Source organism: Erigeron canadensis, chromosome 1 (assembly GCF_010389155.1).
Source record: "Erigeron canadensis isolate Cc75 chromosome 1, C_canadensis_v1, whole genome shotgun sequence".
Classification (NCBI taxonomy): domain Eukaryota; kingdom Viridiplantae; phylum Streptophyta; class Magnoliopsida; order Asterales; family Asteraceae; genus Erigeron; species Erigeron canadensis.
Genome location: NC_057761.1, coordinates 54,011,278 through 54,029,419, shown reverse-complemented (window position 1 = coordinate 54,029,419; position 18,142 = coordinate 54,011,278). Strand labels below are relative to the sequence as shown.

General features: G+C 34.1%; 3 protein-coding genes across 4 annotated transcripts; 2 read left to right on the top strand and 1 right to left on the bottom strand.

Moving 5' to 3' along the window:
- The first annotated feature begins 955 nt into the window (after positions 1 to 955).
- LOC122607693 (increased DNA methylation 1-like) lies at positions 956 to 11,522 on the top strand. 2 transcript variants are annotated; one of them, XM_043780721.1, is made up of 17 exons: positions 956 to 1,126; positions 2,340 to 2,571; positions 7,640 to 7,726; positions 7,807 to 7,890; positions 8,031 to 8,112; positions 8,189 to 8,248; positions 8,319 to 8,371; positions 8,459 to 8,592; positions 8,877 to 8,985; positions 9,109 to 9,166; positions 9,237 to 9,293; positions 9,401 to 9,586; positions 9,663 to 9,727; positions 9,810 to 9,866; positions 9,996 to 10,089; positions 11,016 to 11,156; positions 11,231 to 11,522. In XM_043780721.1, the coding sequence occupies exons 3-17, from the start codon at positions 7,677 to 7,679 to the stop codon at positions 11,318 to 11,320; spliced, it is 1,320 nt and encodes a 439-aa protein (XP_043636656.1). In that variant the 5' UTR covers positions 956 to 1,126; positions 2,340 to 2,571; positions 7,640 to 7,676; the 3' UTR covers positions 11,321 to 11,522. The 2 variants fall into 2 exon arrangements, with proteins under 2 accessions (XP_043636656.1, XP_043636663.1); XM_043780728.1 differs by having other exon boundaries at positions 957 to 1,126; positions 8,459 to 8,535.
- A 2,545-nt stretch (positions 11,523 to 14,067) lies between these two features.
- On the top strand, positions 14,068 to 15,053 carry LOC122607782 (stress-response A/B barrel domain-containing protein UP3). Its single transcript, XM_043780830.1, has one exon. It carries the CDS (start codon positions 14,089 to 14,091, stop codon positions 14,884 to 14,886), a length of 798 nt encoding a protein of 265 aa, XP_043636765.1. The 5' UTR covers positions 14,068 to 14,088; the 3' UTR covers positions 14,887 to 15,053.
- A 1,244-nt stretch (positions 15,054 to 16,297) lies between these two features.
- LOC122585040 (pentatricopeptide repeat-containing protein At4g38150) lies at positions 16,298 to 17,647 on the bottom strand. The gene has a single exon (XM_043757141.1). The coding sequence runs from the start codon at positions 17,597 to 17,599 to the stop codon at positions 16,451 to 16,453; it is 1,149 nt and encodes a 382-aa protein (XP_043613076.1). The 5' UTR covers positions 17,600 to 17,647; the 3' UTR covers positions 16,298 to 16,450.
- Between the last annotated feature and the right edge of the window lie 495 nt (positions 17,648 to 18,142).

Sequence of the window (18,142 nt, the reverse complement as noted above, 5' to 3'; positions counted from 1 at the left end):
TGACAAAAGTTAAAAGATAGAAAGTTTAGGGGGTTAAAATGAAAAATGTTAAGTTTAAAACATAAGACGTAAGTCGTAACGATAATGAAAGTTATTATATATTAAAAATGTTATATATATAAAAAGACGGATAAAAATAGTCAAAACCAAACGTTTAAAAATAAAATCGTAACCATGTGAAAGTTATTTGATGAAAACATGAGAACTCAAAAATTTAGTGTCAAGAAAATAAAAAACGAAAACTTTGATGTGTGGTAAAAGTTAAAAGATAGAAAGTTTAGGGGGTTAAAATGAAAAGTGGTAAAATTTATCATGTGTTATGAGAACTTGTACATTACATATATAAAGCACTTGTACATTTGTATAGCTTTTTAGTATAGTATAAATATGTAAACGTAATGAAAATTTATTTAGGGAGATTTACATATATGTCTCATTTTAAAGACATAATTATATATATGTCCAAAACATGCTTTAAAAGCATTGTATTTATGCATTAAAAACTTGCACTAAAGACATATATGTAATTTTGTCTTTAAAATGAGACATATATGTAATTTTTCCATTTATTTAATGGGGATGTCTAATACGTTTGTTAACAACAATTAGACGACCGCTGATGGGGGATGATTATTTGTTTGTGAGAAAAGAATTGATGTTATTAACAACATTTAATATTACCCCTTATTTATTTTAGGAAAATGATAATGATAGCTCTAAGAGCTGTCACTAACAACATATTACATACTGTATTATATATTAAAAACTGCTACCTGATTTTTTTAACAGTAACATACAAATTTTAATACATTTTAATTAGTTTTCACTGACAACGATCCCAAGGACTAATGACTAACAAAAACCCTTTATTTTATTACTCGTAGAAGACTATTCAACTTCGACCTCGATCTCAAAACGGGAAGGCGGCCTTGCTCTTACTTTATTTCCCTGTTTAGGTATTTTAGTCTCTTTTTAATACAGTAATAAAAAACAGATAGCAAGATAATGAAGAAGGAAGGAAAAAGGAGGGAGACCATCTGCCCCAATAACACAAAAATGGACGGTTCCGGCAACAATCAAAACCTTGAAGATGTTGAATGGCGGTTGTCCTCAGTTTGGTTTGGAGGTACACACACATGTATATATATATATTACACACATATATATTATTTTGCTCGGTTTCTGCTGTTGTATGTACATAACCTGTTACTAATTCACAAAATTGTAAGTCGATGTTTTGATGATGTGGCAACTAGTTGTTACTTGTTAGTAGATGAAAAGTAACAGGATACATATGATTAGAAATTTTGATATAATTTTATGCAGTAGTCCCCAAGTTAGGCTGGTTAAATATGTATCCATCTTTCAATTTATTAATTGTTATTACTGGATGTGCCTACGCTGTTCATCAATACAAATCTTTTTTAACCCATGTCAATATAAGCTTAACCAAGTTTAGTATATAAACCATTTCAAGTCTTTATAAACCTACCATTGTGGATGCCATATTATGTGAACGGGTTAAGGATCCTGGAATGTAAGTAACTTTGCAACTTTTCCTATTGTATGTAAGTATCAAAAATTTTGTACATTGTATGTAAGTATCTCGCTAAATTGAACACTTAATGTAAAATTTTTACGTTAACCAATCAAAAACTTCTACGTGGCAGCTCATATGGTTGCCACGTATACATTTTTACATTAAGCATTCAATTTAGCGAGATACTTACATACAATGTTCAAATTTTTTGATGCATACACACAACAGGAAAAGTTGCAAAGTTACTTACACTCCAGGATACTTAACCCTATGTGAATCGATGACACTTTATAAGTTCTAACATGTCACATACAACAAGAAAATGTACAAAATTGAAAGTTTGATACATACAAAAACAAGTGTTAAAGGTACGATACATACAATAGCTTTCCGTCTACCCTCTAGAGTTTTATACATGTAACCCCTGTGTTTCATTAACCTAAAAAAATGCAACAAAAGAAGGAAAGGAAAAGAACTATTGGATAGTATTTAGATCATAATGAAGTTTTAATGTAGCATTGTATATTCTATTGTAGACTTCTCTTAAGTACAAAATTTGTCTACAAAATTACAACTGGTTTAGATATTACCGACTTCTGGAATCTTTCAAGTTAGTTATTTTTACCTTAAACTGTTGATAAATGAAACTTAAGTGGTCTATTTTGAATGTAAAATACGAATCGTGTGATGTAGTTCACTAATTTTCAGCTTTAAGGTTTTATTGAAGTGCAATGTCTAGTCGTTTCAAATTATCTGAATACAATAACTTGAGGCATAAATAGTATCTATTGTGAATCAGGTTACGAGTTTTTATGACCAATAAGGCAATGGATGACAACATTATATACTCTTGGCTCAATACTTATCATTTTGGAAATCAAACATTGTGAATGTAAAAATGTTTGATTTCCGAAATGATAAGTATTGTGAACGTAGTTGGTTTTGTTGCTCGAAAAGAACACCAGAACAAGCAAGTGGGACACTGTATATGCAATGTGGGGACAGCATGCCTTGCACTTCTTGTATACGAGGTATTGTTTTTTAAGTCTTTAGTATAACACGTGTCTTGAAATCTAGCATTTGGGACATTTCTCCACATCACAAGTTACACAATATGCACATACCAAAAAGAACATACACCATTACATACACATATCTGCTGAAAGTGTAGAAATGTAATATTCCCCCTTTCAAGTTAACACAAGTTGGTGTTAGGAGTGAGGATTCTATGACAAAACTCAAGTAGTTTAAGTTTTTCATGAAGACTAATTCTTCATCTTCATTGGATTTTATAGCTGTTTTCATCATTTGCCTCAGTCTTTAAACTGATATTGATGACCTCAAAATTAACTCTTTTTCGAGAAAGCATTTATATCCATGAATGTGTGTTTGGTGGAGACACTCATGGATTCCTTGGAGCATGGAGGCTTAACTATCATGAGCCTCAAGTGAGGGACTCCCCAATTTAAAATTCCAAAATAGCATTCAATTGTTTATGTTAAAACTCCAGTATTAATGAAAAAGTATCTCAACGATTATAGCAATAGGTACCTTATGCTTGAGTAGTTGACTTTGACATAAGCGATGAATTAGTTTTACCGTATAATAGGTGAATAGGTTAGTCACTCACACTTTGAAGCTTGTGTTCGCTAGTCTTCCGGAAAAATGCCTCCAGCTTCTCCACCGAACACTCACAATCTTAAATGTTGCTATGTGGAACTTAAACTGTCATCCTGCTCCAATGAAGCACATTTCAGAGTACTTCAAATTTAGCACTCTTTTTGGAAATGTATCTACATGTGTGAACGTGGCTTTGCTCGGGAAGGCGATGGTCTTTTTTTAATTATGTTTATTTCTTTCATTTGAGGCTTAACAAGCTTTAAACTGTGGGAGACCCCCCTATTTAAAATTACAAAACATTATATGATTATCTTATGGTAAAAGTCTAATGCTCATGAAAAAGTATCTCAACATTGTAGCAATACAGAGGCACTTTATGCTTGAGCTGTTGACTTTTAGCATAAATGATGAATTAATCTTACGGTATAATAGGCAAATAGGTTAGTCATTCACACTTTGAAGCTCTTTTCCCCTAGTCTTACCACAAAGAAACCTCAAACTTTTCCTCCCATCATACACAATCTGACTTATAAAATCGTGCTATGCTGAACTTAGTCATCTGACTAAATGCAAGGTGAAAGACATGACCATAAATATGATATTTTTACCCCGACGCTCTGTTACCCTTTTAATTTGTCTTTCGGGGGAAAGTGCAGTAATATCTCGTTAGGTGACTCGGGTGATCAATGTCTTTTGTGTAGATCAACCAAGTCGCATAATTGTGCTTTGTAATGTATGATGAGATCCTTATATACCCTAAAAGTAATATATGATGAGATCTCGCAGCATTTAGTTGATATCTGTTTGTAATTAATAACTTTAGTAATAGATGAGCATATGAGCTACTTATGTTTTAGGAATGAGGATTCTATGATAAAAGTTAAGTAGCTTATCTTTTAGATGAAGATTTTTGCTCTCTTCGTTTTCAGGAGGTGAGAGTTATCTGTATTTATCGTTGGTCTCGCGTCTCGGTCTTGAAGCAAATTTTGATTACCTACATTCTGATAACCACAAAGATAGTACCTTTTTTTTTTGAGAACTCATCCGTATTTGTGATTTTGTGTTTGGTGGGAATTCATGAGTTCTTTTTGGAGGCTTAACTTTTATGAGCTTCACACTTTGAGGGATCCCCTGTTTACAATTGCAAAACAGTATTTCATTTCTTTAAGGTGAAACCCTTATGCTCAAGATAAAGTACATCAACATGCAGCGATACAAAGGTACAATATGCTTGAGCCGTTGACTTTTAGCCTAAATTCGTTGTATGGCAGGTGAATAGGTTAGTCACTCGCACTTTGAAGCTTATGATCGCTAGCCTTACCGCAAAGAATTTTTGATCTTTTTCACGAAACTTACAAAATCTTGAGTCATGATATGTTGAACTTAAATTTTGATCGGGAGGTGAAATACTTAACAATGAAGACAGAAGCCATGCAGAGGTTCGTTTAATCAATGTTTGTTTGTGGAACTACATAGACCAAGAAGTCAATTAATTAAGCTTAATAATAGATGATGAGAAAGTCAAAAGTATTTAGTAGATATCTGTTTGTAAATGTATGTACATATGCTCTGGTTTGGTGTTTTAGGAATGGGGTTCCTGTCTTAACTTAAGAAGCTGGTATCTTTTTTGAAGACTTGTGCTGTCTTCATTTTCACACGGTGACATTTATTTCCATTTATCGCCGGTCATAGTTTAAGCACATACGACAACCGTAAAGTTTAACACTTTTTTTTTGGGAGGATGATACAAGTTTAATAGCAGTTTAATATAATCATGTGTTAAATGGTGAGCTTATTTTATTCGAGGTAAAAAAGCACTCATGTCTCATTTGGTGACTTAGTCAATAAATGTGTCTAGTAAACAATGATATGTTATCATTCTAGTTGATATATAAATGTAATTGATAACTTTTGAAGCTATACCAATGTACATGAAAGTAATTTTTATGTGGATATTCTTATGTTTTCGAGACGTACTTTTCATGAAGCGCTAGTTGGGTGTCTTATAAAAGCCGACTATTATCAACCGGTTCAGAAATTTAAGTTACTTCATCTCCATTAGTAAGTAACATGAAAAAAAAATTACTTTCATACATGTTATGCCATGTTTTAAAAATATCTGATTAAGTCAGAGATCAACTTGTATAACGTTCACTTTTCTCCTCGGTTATGTTTGGCAAAACTAGCTGGTTTGGAGCTGGTAGCTGCAATTCCTGTTTAGAGCTTGGAACATTTGTTTTGTATAAATATGTCTGGGAAAGTAGTCGGGGCAGGGGCTTTATAAATGTATAAAGAACGAACAAATAAACCTTAAGTGTGAAATACATGTAATTAAGGGGTATTTAAGAAATTTAATATTTCATTGACTCGATATTTTATGCAAAAACTATTTCAAGCAGCTTATGGTTTCTATAATACTTATAAATTGTGTGTGCAAACTCAGCTTATGAGGTTGCATTTATTTAAAACTATAAGCTTAGGCTCCCTTTACCTCTTTCCAAACATACCCTTCATTCTCATCAGTCATGCTTTGCTGCATTCTTAGTTGCCCTTGGTCCTCAAGCGAATTGCCACCTTTTAATCCCACATAATAAGCATAGCATGTCAAAACTGGCTGCTAGATTTATGGATTTGGCGTACTTGCACAATTTGGCTTTGGCTTGGTATGGTAGTAACTTAGTCAAAACTGCAGAATGGTATTAAATGAGCATTTTGTGTAAGTTTCTCTCTGACCCCTTTTATCATAATCTGTATCCGGAGATCTATTTTTGAAAGATTGTCTCATACTGAAGTGCTAGCACTTAAGGTTTCTCATCATCACCAGCTTATGTGCAACTACTTAAGGCTGCTCATCATCACTGCCTTCGTTGCTACTGCTTGTCATACCTCAGTGCTAATAACATACTGCTCTTACATAACTATTCTATGTTCTACTTTTTGAATTATTAAATTTTCTTTTTAAGATTAAAGGTCTTGTAATTCCGTATCTGTAATGAAATCAAATTATCTATGTGATAATGTTGGGGTGGTTGAAATGGCGTAGTTTGCTATATGTTTTGGGTAAGTTTCTTTCCTTAATGTAGCAACTAGCAATATCTTGTTTTGAAACGTGATTGTTGCTAATAGTTGTACCTCTGAAGTAAGAAAACATTTGTTTCTATATGCGATTTGAAGTTACATAAATCAAGTTACCAATTCACAAAGACCGCAATTATCTGCAAAATATTGAAATCCGGAAAATTTGTTTGTGATATTGATTTCACATATCAGTCTTTTCTAAATGTGTTTATACGTAATAAACTCACATTTAATTTAACTAGGGTGAACCCTTTTACCCTAATAAACTCATAGTTCAATTTAAATGTGGCCGGGTTTGGGTTTTCGGATCTTATAAGACAACTTTATTGTGTAGAAGTATTAATAGCCATTTTCATTAAGTTGACTCTAGTTTTACCTATCTAGGGTTTGTGTTAAGTTTGCCATCTTTTCTTCCTTTGCCGCCGGCTGCTTCTTTCAGAACCACCGCTCACCGATTGTCTCCCTCCCTCTTTTAATCTGTCAAGGTGTATTAATCCTCTGTGGTGCTGATTCATTGTATATATGTTAGCTATATGTGTATTATCTGTTTTAAATGAAAAAGGTAGTTTATTTATGCGTTTTGAGAATCAATGTGGCTCCATTCAGTTGGATCTTCATCCACTAACAAATGCTTAGTTGCAGATCAAAGTTTATTACCCCGCAAATGAAGTTATGTGGATTTTGTTGCTAATTTTGCACAAACTTTTTTTAATATGTAATGTTTGTAAGGATCTAATGTCGTTATCTATTGTGAATGAAAAAATTTTATAATTGATGTCGATTTTTTGTATCAAATTTTATAAAGCTTAATCATTTTAAGCTTTAAACATGTAATTTTTTCCAAACAAAGGTCTTATACTCTTATTTTATATGGAACTTTCGTCTTTGGTAAGTATCCCAGTTTTCTTTTTTGTTTTCTTGCTTCTACCAAACGATCTTTTTTCTTCTAATCTTGTATGTCTTGCTAGTTTCCCGAATTGAAATTTCTATCTTATTTTTCATTTGACAGTTTGCCCAAGCTGATCTTAAAATAATTTATGAAAAGGTGTTAACGTGCATCAGATGTATTGTAACAAAATCCAGTGTGTTTACATACTAATTACTAATTAGCTGTACATTCATATATGGTTAATCATAGCTAGATTTTGCAGTAAATACACTAACGCCACGTGATTCATATAGTAGCCACCTTTTTCCTAATTGTTTTCTAAATTGCCTATTCGCACTGACCCTTTGCAAGTTCTTCGCAAGTAGTAATTTGTGATTTTCATTGAGGAAAAGACACAACTATAGAGAAAACGAAATTCATTCTTACTTTGGCCCACTACTCTCTTCCCTTGTTTTGTAACATAATATCAAATGGATTGCTTTCTTGACTACTCTTTTCATATCGTCCTGCAGTGTTATTTCAGTTCCATAGAACTGATATTTGGGAATTATGGATATGGCTTTACATATAGAGCAGAGTCAGCAGGTGGTCGAGACTAAGTGCGTTCTCTTCTTTTAAATTCTAAAGTGACATGCCGTTTTTTGTGTTAATTTGATACTTTTATTGTGTGAGTTTGCAGGCTACAGGAATCTTCTCCAAATTCCGACAAAAGGGTTGATACTAACTCTTCAAGGTTTCAAACAGAAGGCAAAGTTTCAAAGAAGTTGGTACCTGCCCTTTGACAGTTACTTAAAACCTATTAATATATTTGTCTCCGATAGTAAATTTTAGTAAATGGTAGATCCTCTTTAGGAAGTAAGAATAACATGCACGATAGTAACGTAGTTGTTTGTATTTGATAAGGGATCCGAAGAAACACAAATTGATCTTCCTGGATGAAGGGCTGCCGGATGGAACTGAATTAGCTTATTTTTCTCGTGAAAAGGTATGGTAAATTTGTAATATATGTGCCAATATATAGTCACCATTTATTTAATTATTTAACATCCTCTTCTTGTCAGGCAGTACTAAAGGGAATTAAAAAGGGCTGTGGAATATTTTGTTTTTGTTGCGAGACTCAGGTGCATTCTTGTTAAGCCTAACATTTTTGACATAGAGGATCATAGTAACTTTCTTATATTTTGTCAACAGATCAGCCCCTCCGAGTTTGAGAAGCATGCTGGGTATGAATACCGCAGAAAACCGTAAGTGTCTCCATGAAACACACACACAAACATATAGATATGTCTTTACGCTTATCCATACAATTTGAGTCTCTTGTATTCTTCCAGCTACGAAAATATTTTTCTTCTAAACGGACCAGTGAAGGGACGCTCGCTTAGTGAATATGCATTTGAGTTGAAGCAAGGTTTTAAACAACTAGACCAATTGGTTTGTATTATATGTTCTAGGTTAATGCAGAGAGGTAGAGTTTCAATTGAGCATGAAGTTTGCTGTTAATCATCTTTTATTATTTGCTTAATTAATATCATATATTTACTACTAGAAATCTTTAATTTTATTGCATCTGTTTATTCGTTGCTCTTGTTTTCAAGTAGCTCATAAGATGAGGTCTAAACGGTGTTTGTTTCGTATTACCTACGGGCTACGGCCAAATGTCAAGTTTTTATTTCTTATCATTTAATTTATTTCATCATGAATCAAATATATAACATAATTAATCTGATATGAACCCTTTTGGTCTCTCAGAATGTAAAGATGCAACACGCATTCCTTTCAAGAAACGCCGTTGCATTAACTGCCGAAAACCGGCGATTTCGGAGGGACAAAATGATGTTGTTGCATGTGTGTTATGCAGGTAGGACAGCTCTACAATATACAAAACTCTTATTTGCACCATATTACACCATGTATGCAGACAAAACTTGATGTATCTATATCATTTCATGTAATCCTAATTGACTAACTTTTTATTATACAGTGAATATGATTTTTGTGAAACTGGCTTTAATGATAGGACTGCTATTATTTGCAACCAGGTAATTAACATTTTTTCTTGGTGATTCTGGTTTTGTAAATCTATCCTTTAACTCAATATCTATGTCTCAGTGCGAGAAAGAGTATCACATTGGCTGCTTGAGGGAAAAGAACATGGCCCATTTAAAGGTGGGTTCCTAATTGAATGTGCACTCGTTTTTCTTCATCAGCGCTTAAAGCAAATGCTAACTTTTTTTGGAATAGATATATTTAATATAAACTCCCATGTCTTTTAGGAATTGCCACATGGGAACTGGTTCTGCTCTGTGGGTTGTGAAAAGCTTCATTCTGATCTTGAGGCTTTGGCAACTTATGGACCTCGTACGATATTGAATTCTGATGCTCAGTGGATTCTTCTTCGCGGCAAATGTGCATCTGGAGGAAACAAATTGCTTCTTGATGAAGCTGTTAAAATATTTCATGTGAGTAATCCTTAATTTTACAGTATGGCAGATCTGTTCGGGCAAATGATTTACTCTGCGCTATTCATGCTAACAGGAATGCTTTAACCGAATTCTTGATCCAGGAACTGGGCAGGATATCATTAGTTCAATGGCATATGGGTAACTATAAAACAAAATACTTACTAAATAGTTAGTTCTCTTTTTGTTTTATATCATCTAAAGTTTTACCTAAAACCAACAGGGAAGAAATGTCTCCCTCTGATTTCTCAGGAGTACGTTGTGCCATGTTAACAATAAAGTAAAGCCACACTTCTTTTTTTGTATTTATTTATTTATTATCGTGGGTGAAAAAAATCATACTTTTTTATTTAAATTTTCTCCGAATTTTATTGTGACATTAGTATTGATTGTTATGCGTATTGTACAGCTCAAAAGTGGTTACTGCGGGGTTGTTTCGTATTTTCGGGCATGAGGTTGCAGAACTTCCGATTGTCGCCACTAGCCAACCTAACCAGGGCAAGGTGCATCTATGATATCCTTCAAAAATTTCTTGTTTAGGGTATCTTCTGAAAAAAATTGTATTTCTAGAGCGGCACTTGTAGGCTATCTAGTAATATTAAGCTGTTTGGCTTACCTATAGTAATTAAAGCTTTTTGCCTGTGCCTCTTCTAGCTATACTACTTAAAGTAAATTAGTCAAATCTTTTTAGTATATAAATTTAAAATGCTTATATTTTTATTTTTGTCTAGTTAAATTAGTCAAATCTTTATTTTTATTAAAGCTTGTTTTATCTGTGAGAGTGGTATGCCACTTCTTATATTTTTGGTCGTTGCATGTATGTGCATGGGATGTAAGTCGTCTTGACAACTCAGTCAAGCGCCTGCTTTATTTGCTATGATATAAAATCTAACTAGGGGTGACGGCCTTTTACCGAAAATTTAAAATGCTTGTAAATTAATCAAATTTGTTACTTTAATTTACCTGAAGACACAAAATAATCTATTTTTTGATTTAATGATATGCTCCCGTGCGGCTTTACACCTCCTTAAGGTAATGAAGTTCAGACTTGGCTAATTAAATATATAACAACGGGTCTAAGCTGATAATCCTCAATACGGGTCTAAGCTGATAATCCTCAATAAGTGTATTAAATATATGAATTTTGAAGCTATATAGGGGTATAATGATATCTAACTTGTTTCAATATATCAATTAGGAGGTAGATTTACTAGAATACTTATGGATTTGGTTGATTTTAACCATCAGAACTGTTTCATTATTAGCCTAGTTTTTAATTTTGACCCATTTTAGCCGTAATATATATAACCCTTGGATTTTATTGTAGATTTTCTGGTTTTTACTTGTGCTTTTTATGTGACAGGGTAAAAATTGTTTCATTTTTCTTTATTTATTGATCCTTTAATAAGATCTGCCTGTACATTTTCAGGGATACTTTCGATTGTTTCTGACTTACTTTGAGACACTGCTCTCAGAGTATAAAATTAAGAAGCTGGTTCTTCCGGCTGCCGATAAGGTCCAAGCCATGTGGATTGAAAGATTTGGTTTTAGTGTAGTAACCGATGCACAGGTATGTGGCTCCTTATATGTTATTCTTTGGTGTTCAAACATGGATAATGAATTTGTGGTTTGGTGGGGTTTCAGCTTAGAGAGTACCAGCAAGTGCATACCGCAATGATAACTTTTAAGGGAACAACTTTGCTGGAGAAAGTGGTCACTGAGCAACTAAACTGAAAACATTTTGGGATTCTGTTTACTAGATCGCGGGCTTTTTAGTAAGCGATATACAAACAGGCGGCTTAGACAATTGTTGTGCAGAATAAATATAAATTATGGATTTATGTGCATCATAATTAGTCATGATTTTTTCTTTTATATATACTCTTTGTGGTTTGCATCCTAAAATTGTAATGCAGTTTATATGATTTTGTTGTTATTGTGTCTCTCTTAACTTCTGGTGACTGGTGTCATTGAAACTGTTCTGGGTTCTTCTTAGATCTATGTTACATTCAGTTTCTTTTTCCTTCTTCCCAAAAGTTGTTTTACGAGTGTATTTTGGCGTGTTTGAATTTGCTAATGATTTCAATCAATAGTAAAAAGTCTTGTATGGTATAATAAGTAACTTGTTAATGACAAGAAGTAAAAATCTGTTTGACAAGTTTAAACTTGCTTATGCCGTTTAAAAGAAAACGAGCTAAAACTAGCTTATTGATCTAAAGTTTGGATATCTCAACTAAAATTTTTATTTTAAATTTGACAAGAAAACTTGGGTTAGGAATGCTAGTGTAATAGTGAAAGGCTAGGTTGAGTAGTTAAAATGGTGAATATTGTCTTATATGCGTATTGTGATGATTTGAATAGGTTAAAAGCTTCTTGTGCATTGCGGTTATATTGATTTGATTATTGTGTCGCGAAGGAGGTGAGTATACTTGCTAAAGAGCTTGGTTATTTTATACACTTGGTGGAAAAGACTTTACGAGTCCCACACACTAGAAGAGTACACCAAGAACGAAAAAGATTTAAAAGAGAAGATGGGTCCCCGTTTAGACAGTAAGTGAAGTGCATTTGAAGTTTTTTTATTTTTTAATTTTTGGTAAGTTTATAAAGGTTTACAACTACTTGCAGAAGGAGTAAACTAGTATACCGATATAGTACGAAGACCGTTTGGTTGAGTACGACAGACACATTCAAGCAAACAGGGCACCGGGACCTTCACCACGTGTTTTCCTTGAATAGTAACAAACTATTAAATCAAAAAAATAAACTATAAACAACCATTTTTCTTACCACAGCCGCCTTTGCAGCCCCATGTCATCTTCCACCATGATTTATAGGGGTCTTCATTACCACCATCTCCGCCATGATAAGTAGCCATTTATACTGCAAAATTCAAATCACATTATACACATTTTAAAAATACATGATAAGTAGCCATATATTTATATTAACTTTTATACTTTTAATTTTATTTTTATTCTCTTTACTTATATATTTACTTGTGTTTTATACCTAATATAATTTACTTATACGTTTTTTTTTACGTAATCTTTGATATTCTTTTTATACTAAATAGCCTGGTGCCCGTGTATTGTAGTGCCTATACAGTGATCACAATACAAAATATGTGAGGGGATGCGACGACGATAATTGCAAAGCAAACACTTGTGTTACTCTATAAAAATTACCATGATATATCGACTTCAAACAAAGGAAACGTAACAGTGTATTATAGAAAGAAAAACTTTAGTTGATGATGATGAATCCGGCAGCGGCGGTTGGTGGCGATGAATCTTACGAGAGAGAGGTGTTGTGATTTAGTGTGTGTGTCGATTTAGATAACATATGTTAACTATTAAAGAGATTAAAAAGATAGAAAAGATGAATATGAATTTGTTTTATTCACTTTTTGCAGCGACTTTTTTTGCAGCGACCCTCACTGTAAAAAATGAGTTGTCAAAATACCAAAAAAGAGGGTCGGAATACAGGCTGCGTAATAAAAACAGGCTGCGTAATAAAAACAGGCAAAGAATGGTTTAAAATGACAAAACAAGCCGCGGCCCACAGTTTTGAATGGTATTCCCTATTGATGGGTAATATCATCATCAAACACGTACGCACACAATTTGTATATAGAGTGTTTTATGACACGTCCGCGTGTATCAGTACATGTATCATATAAAAGAAAATTAGTTGCAGCCGCCCTTTACATTTCCATTACATGCAAACTTTAACTCAGATATTTCGGTGATACACAATTACGATATTAACATTTGGACATACTATTTGTTGTTCAAACAAAATTACGAAACACGAACTCTTTCTGTTTTTGTTTCAAGGTAAGAGAAAAAAGTTACATCGAAATGGATGTTCTTACATAAGATAATAAATTTTTGTAAAAATGTTTAACAATAAATGACAAAACTTCGTCAGTGCTTACGTTTAATTACCAAATTTCTAACTTTATTAGACATGGTAATAGTTTCGCGAACTGCTACATAAGGACAACCAAAAAAACTTTTTAAGCTCAATAACAAATATGCTATGTCTTATGAGTTATGATTATGTGTTTTTTAAGTTCTTTGATGACAAATTGCCTTTCAATGAAACTCGAACTTTCGAAAGCTATTATTATTATTATTATTATTATTATTATTATTATTATTATTATTATTATTATTATTTCCCACAAATATGAGAAATTTAATTAAAATCAAAATAAAATTCGTTAATATGCATCTGGATTCAGTTTTCGAAATTTCCGATCTATTTTTTGAAAACGTTACGACGCAACTAGTTCTTGTAAAACGTGGGAACAAAGGTCCATTAGTCCATTACTAAAATCTGTTTTGGGCTGTATTAGAAGTAGTTTCATATTCTAATGGGCTTTTAAAGGATTCAGTGTTTCACCTAATAAAAAAGCCCATAATAAACCAGTCACTATCAATCCGTCATCGTCACATATTATTTTTTATGGTTGAATCCGTTTTTGTGATTTCAGAGTGATGTCCACAAAAATGCTGTCTGCACCAGCACGCACACGATCATTACTTCCCTCATTATCTCTCTCACCTCCCCAACCTATTTTCCGCCGCCTGAACCATCTCCTCCACCGTCGCAACAACCACCATACTCCGATCAAAATGTCCGCCATCGTCGAACACGTGGTCCTGTTCAAAGTGAAACCAGATGTCGACTCTAGCAAAGTTGCAGCCATGGTCAACGGACTCAACGGTTTGACCTCACTCGACCTCACCGTCCACCTCTCCGCCGGTCAACTCCTCCGGTCACGGTCATCGGCGTTGACCTTCACTCATATCCTTCACAGCCGTTACAAATCAAAGGAGGATCTACGCACGTACGGCGGTCATCCTGAGCACGTGCGAGTAGTGACGGAGAATATTAAACCAATCATTGATGACATCATGGCGGTTGATTGGATATCTAACAGTGCTGTATCGCCTATCAAGCCTGGATCTGCAATGAGAGTTAGTTTTCTGAAATTGAAAGAGAATTTGGGGGAAAATGAGAAAAATGAGGTTTTGGATGTGATTGGTGGAATTAAAAATGAGTTTAAATCAATTCAAGAATTAAGTGTGGGTGAGAATTTTTCACATGATAGGGCCAAAGGGTTTACCATTGCTTCAATTGCTGTCTTGCCTGCTCCTGCTGACTTGGAAGCTCTCGATTCGAATGCGAATGCCGAGCTGGTTAATCTGCAAAAACAGAAGGTGAAGGATCATATCGAGGGCGTTGTGGTCGTTGATTATGTCGTTCCACCTCCGCAGACTGCTAACCTCTAAACCCCATTGTCGTCCCTTCCTTTGGTTGAATAATATCCATCCATCCATCCATCCATCCATCCATAATCTCTTTCTGTTATGTTGTATTGGATCACATTTGTTTTGGTTGGTTATTGCAATTCTTGATATTTCGGAAATGAATGTATTCAATATCTTTGCTATCCAAATCAACTTCACAGATTAGTTTTCTGTAAGCCATAGGATAGACGATAAATGAATAAACGTGTACACAAGCCGCCGGTTTGGAATGTAACTACATGTCATATGCTTATGATCATGAGAGCTTCCCATTATAAACTCAGACGCTTGTGATTTGTGATAATTATTGGTGTTCTAGCTGCACCAAATTTACTTGTTTTGAGTACCCTTTTAGATAGTCAAATACCAACGTAGTAGACAAACACCAATCATCTCATTGTTTCTTTTTAACCACCACAACTACTAGACTTAAATCAGAAGAATGTCTGAACAACTGTTAAGAATGTCCACACAACACCAAATCATTGAACACACCGTTCTCATCAATGTCAAATCAGATGTTGACTCTTACCAAAGTCACGGCCACGGTAAATGAGGCCAATGACTTAGCTTCACCGGACCTCTCAATCCACTTTATTGCCTGAAAACTCCTCTGATCTACAATATCTTTACTTACTTTTAGTCGTTTCTTCTATTGCTGTTTCAGATCAAGGAGGGTCTCCAGGTCTCACCCTGAAAATTTGCGTGTAATCACCAGGAAGGTACAACCACTAGATGATATAGTGGTTGTTGACTAGATTTTACGGGTTTTAAGCGACTCAACAAGCCAGGATATGAGATAAGAGTTAAGTTATTGAAGTTGGAGGATAATTTGATTGAAAATGTTAAAAGTAAGTTTGTAGTTGAAGTTCTTCAAGGAATGAAAGTTGGTATAAAAGCAACTGAACTTATAAGTTTTGATGAAGATTTCTCTCAACGTTATGGTCAAGAGGTACTCGATTGCTGTAGTCTACTATTTTAACAGGACCAGCTTATATGAAGTCCTTGGATCTGGTCAAACCAAATCCACTTTTCACAGGTTGTGTCAAAAAATTACCATCCCTAGTAATGGAACTCATGACTAGCTAAGACTCGATATTGGATGAAATTGTTTTTCATGAATTGACCTTGATATGTTTCTACGCCTAAGTAATCAAATTAATCGAAATCAATTTTGGTAATGAACAAATGAACAGTCAAATTAGACTCCAAATGGCACCAAATGCAATCAACTTTATCATTCAAGTTCAGACTTTCTAAAAGAAACTCAAAAACAGACACGCAGAACACATACATATAACCAAACGGGTTAACGGGATGCCAATGTCAACTTTCTTAACTTGTGTCAAATTCCTAATCAGAATTTGGAGAAACTAAATAAAACACAAACCAATAACAAAATCAATCAGCTGATTTCATACTACTCAAAGTTCACTAATCCATATTAACTTATTAACAACTCATAATAACAACAAAATTATATTAAAAGTACCAAGCCTCTTGATAAGGAACTGTATGTAATCGATAACACAAACATATAAAATGATCAAAACATTTGCAAACCTTTCTTCCCAAAGATTGCTTCCCAAACTATAGGCGAAAAAGGGCCTTTTTTCTCCATAAATTCTCTAACACCTTTCTCATCAAACCCAAACCCTTTCTCTTTCAATTTACCAATCATAGCTTGAGCAGCTTCCAAACCCCGTTCGTTACAGAACACTTTAACCAAACCCGTAAAGGTGGACAAATTAGGCGAATGACCCGCCTCAATCATCTCCAAACAAAACTCAAAACCATCATCTAACCTCTTCCCTTTAACCAACCCTTGAACCAAAACCCCATAACTAAACGCATTTGGCACAATCCCATTCTTTTGCATCTTGCTAAATATCCTTATCGCTTCGTCAGGCTTTTGAGACTTGCAAAACCCTTCCACCACCGCCGTATATATCACCACTTCAGGTATCGACCCTTTTTCACGCATTACCCCAAACAACTTCATTGCATCTTGAACCAAACCATCTTGACATAAACCATGAAGCATTGATACCGCATTTGGAATCAAACCCGTTTCTTTCATCTTCCTAAATATCTCATCAGCATCTTCCGGCGGCCCCATTTCCTGCTCCGTCTCCTCTGCCACCCTTTCCTCATTGCCAGCATTTCCCCGGCTTCTACCGTTAAACTTGTTTGAACTCAACTTATTCTTATCATCATCATTGAATCCTAACTTAAACCGATCAAGAAACACATCAGCATCCTTATTTTCACTATCATCATTAACTCGTCTACTACGACTAAACCCGGGGTTCTGTTCACTATCTTGGAATTCTCTATTACTGGGTCTAAACTTACTCTTACCACTATCATTGCTACTATTATTAAAGCTATTATTATAATTATTAAAATTGGGTTTTCGACTAGTATCGAAATCCCTTTTACCTCGGATTCTAGGATCATCATTGTTTTCGATGAAACCGGAAAGGTGGGACGATGAAGGATTACGGCCTGATGATCTGTTGTCGGGGCGGCGGCGTGGTGGTGGTGGGCGGCCGCCGGTGTAACCGTTGTTGGACCTGTTATTGTTATATGATGATGAGCAAAAGAAGCGAGGGTTTATGTGATGGCGATATTTGTTATGATGATTGGAAATGGTGAAAGAAATTAGATTTGAGATGTTAAACCCTTTCTTCATTTTTATTAATTTTTTATAAACCCTAACCCCTCTTTTCAAGTGAGATAATTGAACTCCCCTGCAGTGCCTGGCGCCTACAATAGGAAATTTTAAAAATAAATATAATATCATCAATTTGACATGGAAAAACAAGGGCAAAATTTTTACAGTACTACATAACACTATAAAAGTAAAGAAATTTTATATTAATATTCACGATGCAGAGAAGTAAATATTTTTTACTTTTGGTATGTAAAGAATTTATGTAGTGGTTTCATAACATTTTTTTTTAACGGCCACAAAGTAATCCCTACATTATATAAATCTCACTTTTAAATTTGTAGTTATTTCTTATGTGGCATGCTTAAAAATAAAAGAAAGCCCAAAAATCATTATAATATTGCTTCTTGGAAGGTCTACGGATTAGTTATTTTTATAAGAAGTTCAAATTTTCGAAAACGGATTAGTTATGCTTTCAAGAAGTTCAAATTTTTGAAAATTTAAATATGTAACCGTTCGTGTATTGCTTGTGGCGGTTACTTTCTTGCATGTCTATGTCTATAT

Coding starts and splice junctions, on each gene's coding strand:
- LOC122607693 (XM_043780721.1), top strand. CDS start 7,677: ATGGATATGGCTTTACATATAGAGCAGAGTCAGCAGGTGGTCGAGACT. Junction 8,986..9,108: donor GTTGCATGTGTGTTATGCAG/GTAGGACAGCTC, acceptor TTTATTATACAG/TGAATATGATTTTTGTGAAA. Junction 9,167..9,236: donor CTGCTATTATTTGCAACCAG/GTAATTAACATT, acceptor TCTATGTCTCAG/TGCGAGAAAGAGTATCACAT.
- LOC122585040 (XM_043757141.1), bottom strand. CDS start 17,599: ATGAAGAAAGGGTTTAACATCTCAAATCTAATTTCTTTCACCATTTCC.
- LOC122607782 (XM_043780830.1), top strand. CDS start 14,089: ATGTCCACAAAAATGCTGTCTGCACCAGCACGCACACGATCATTACTT.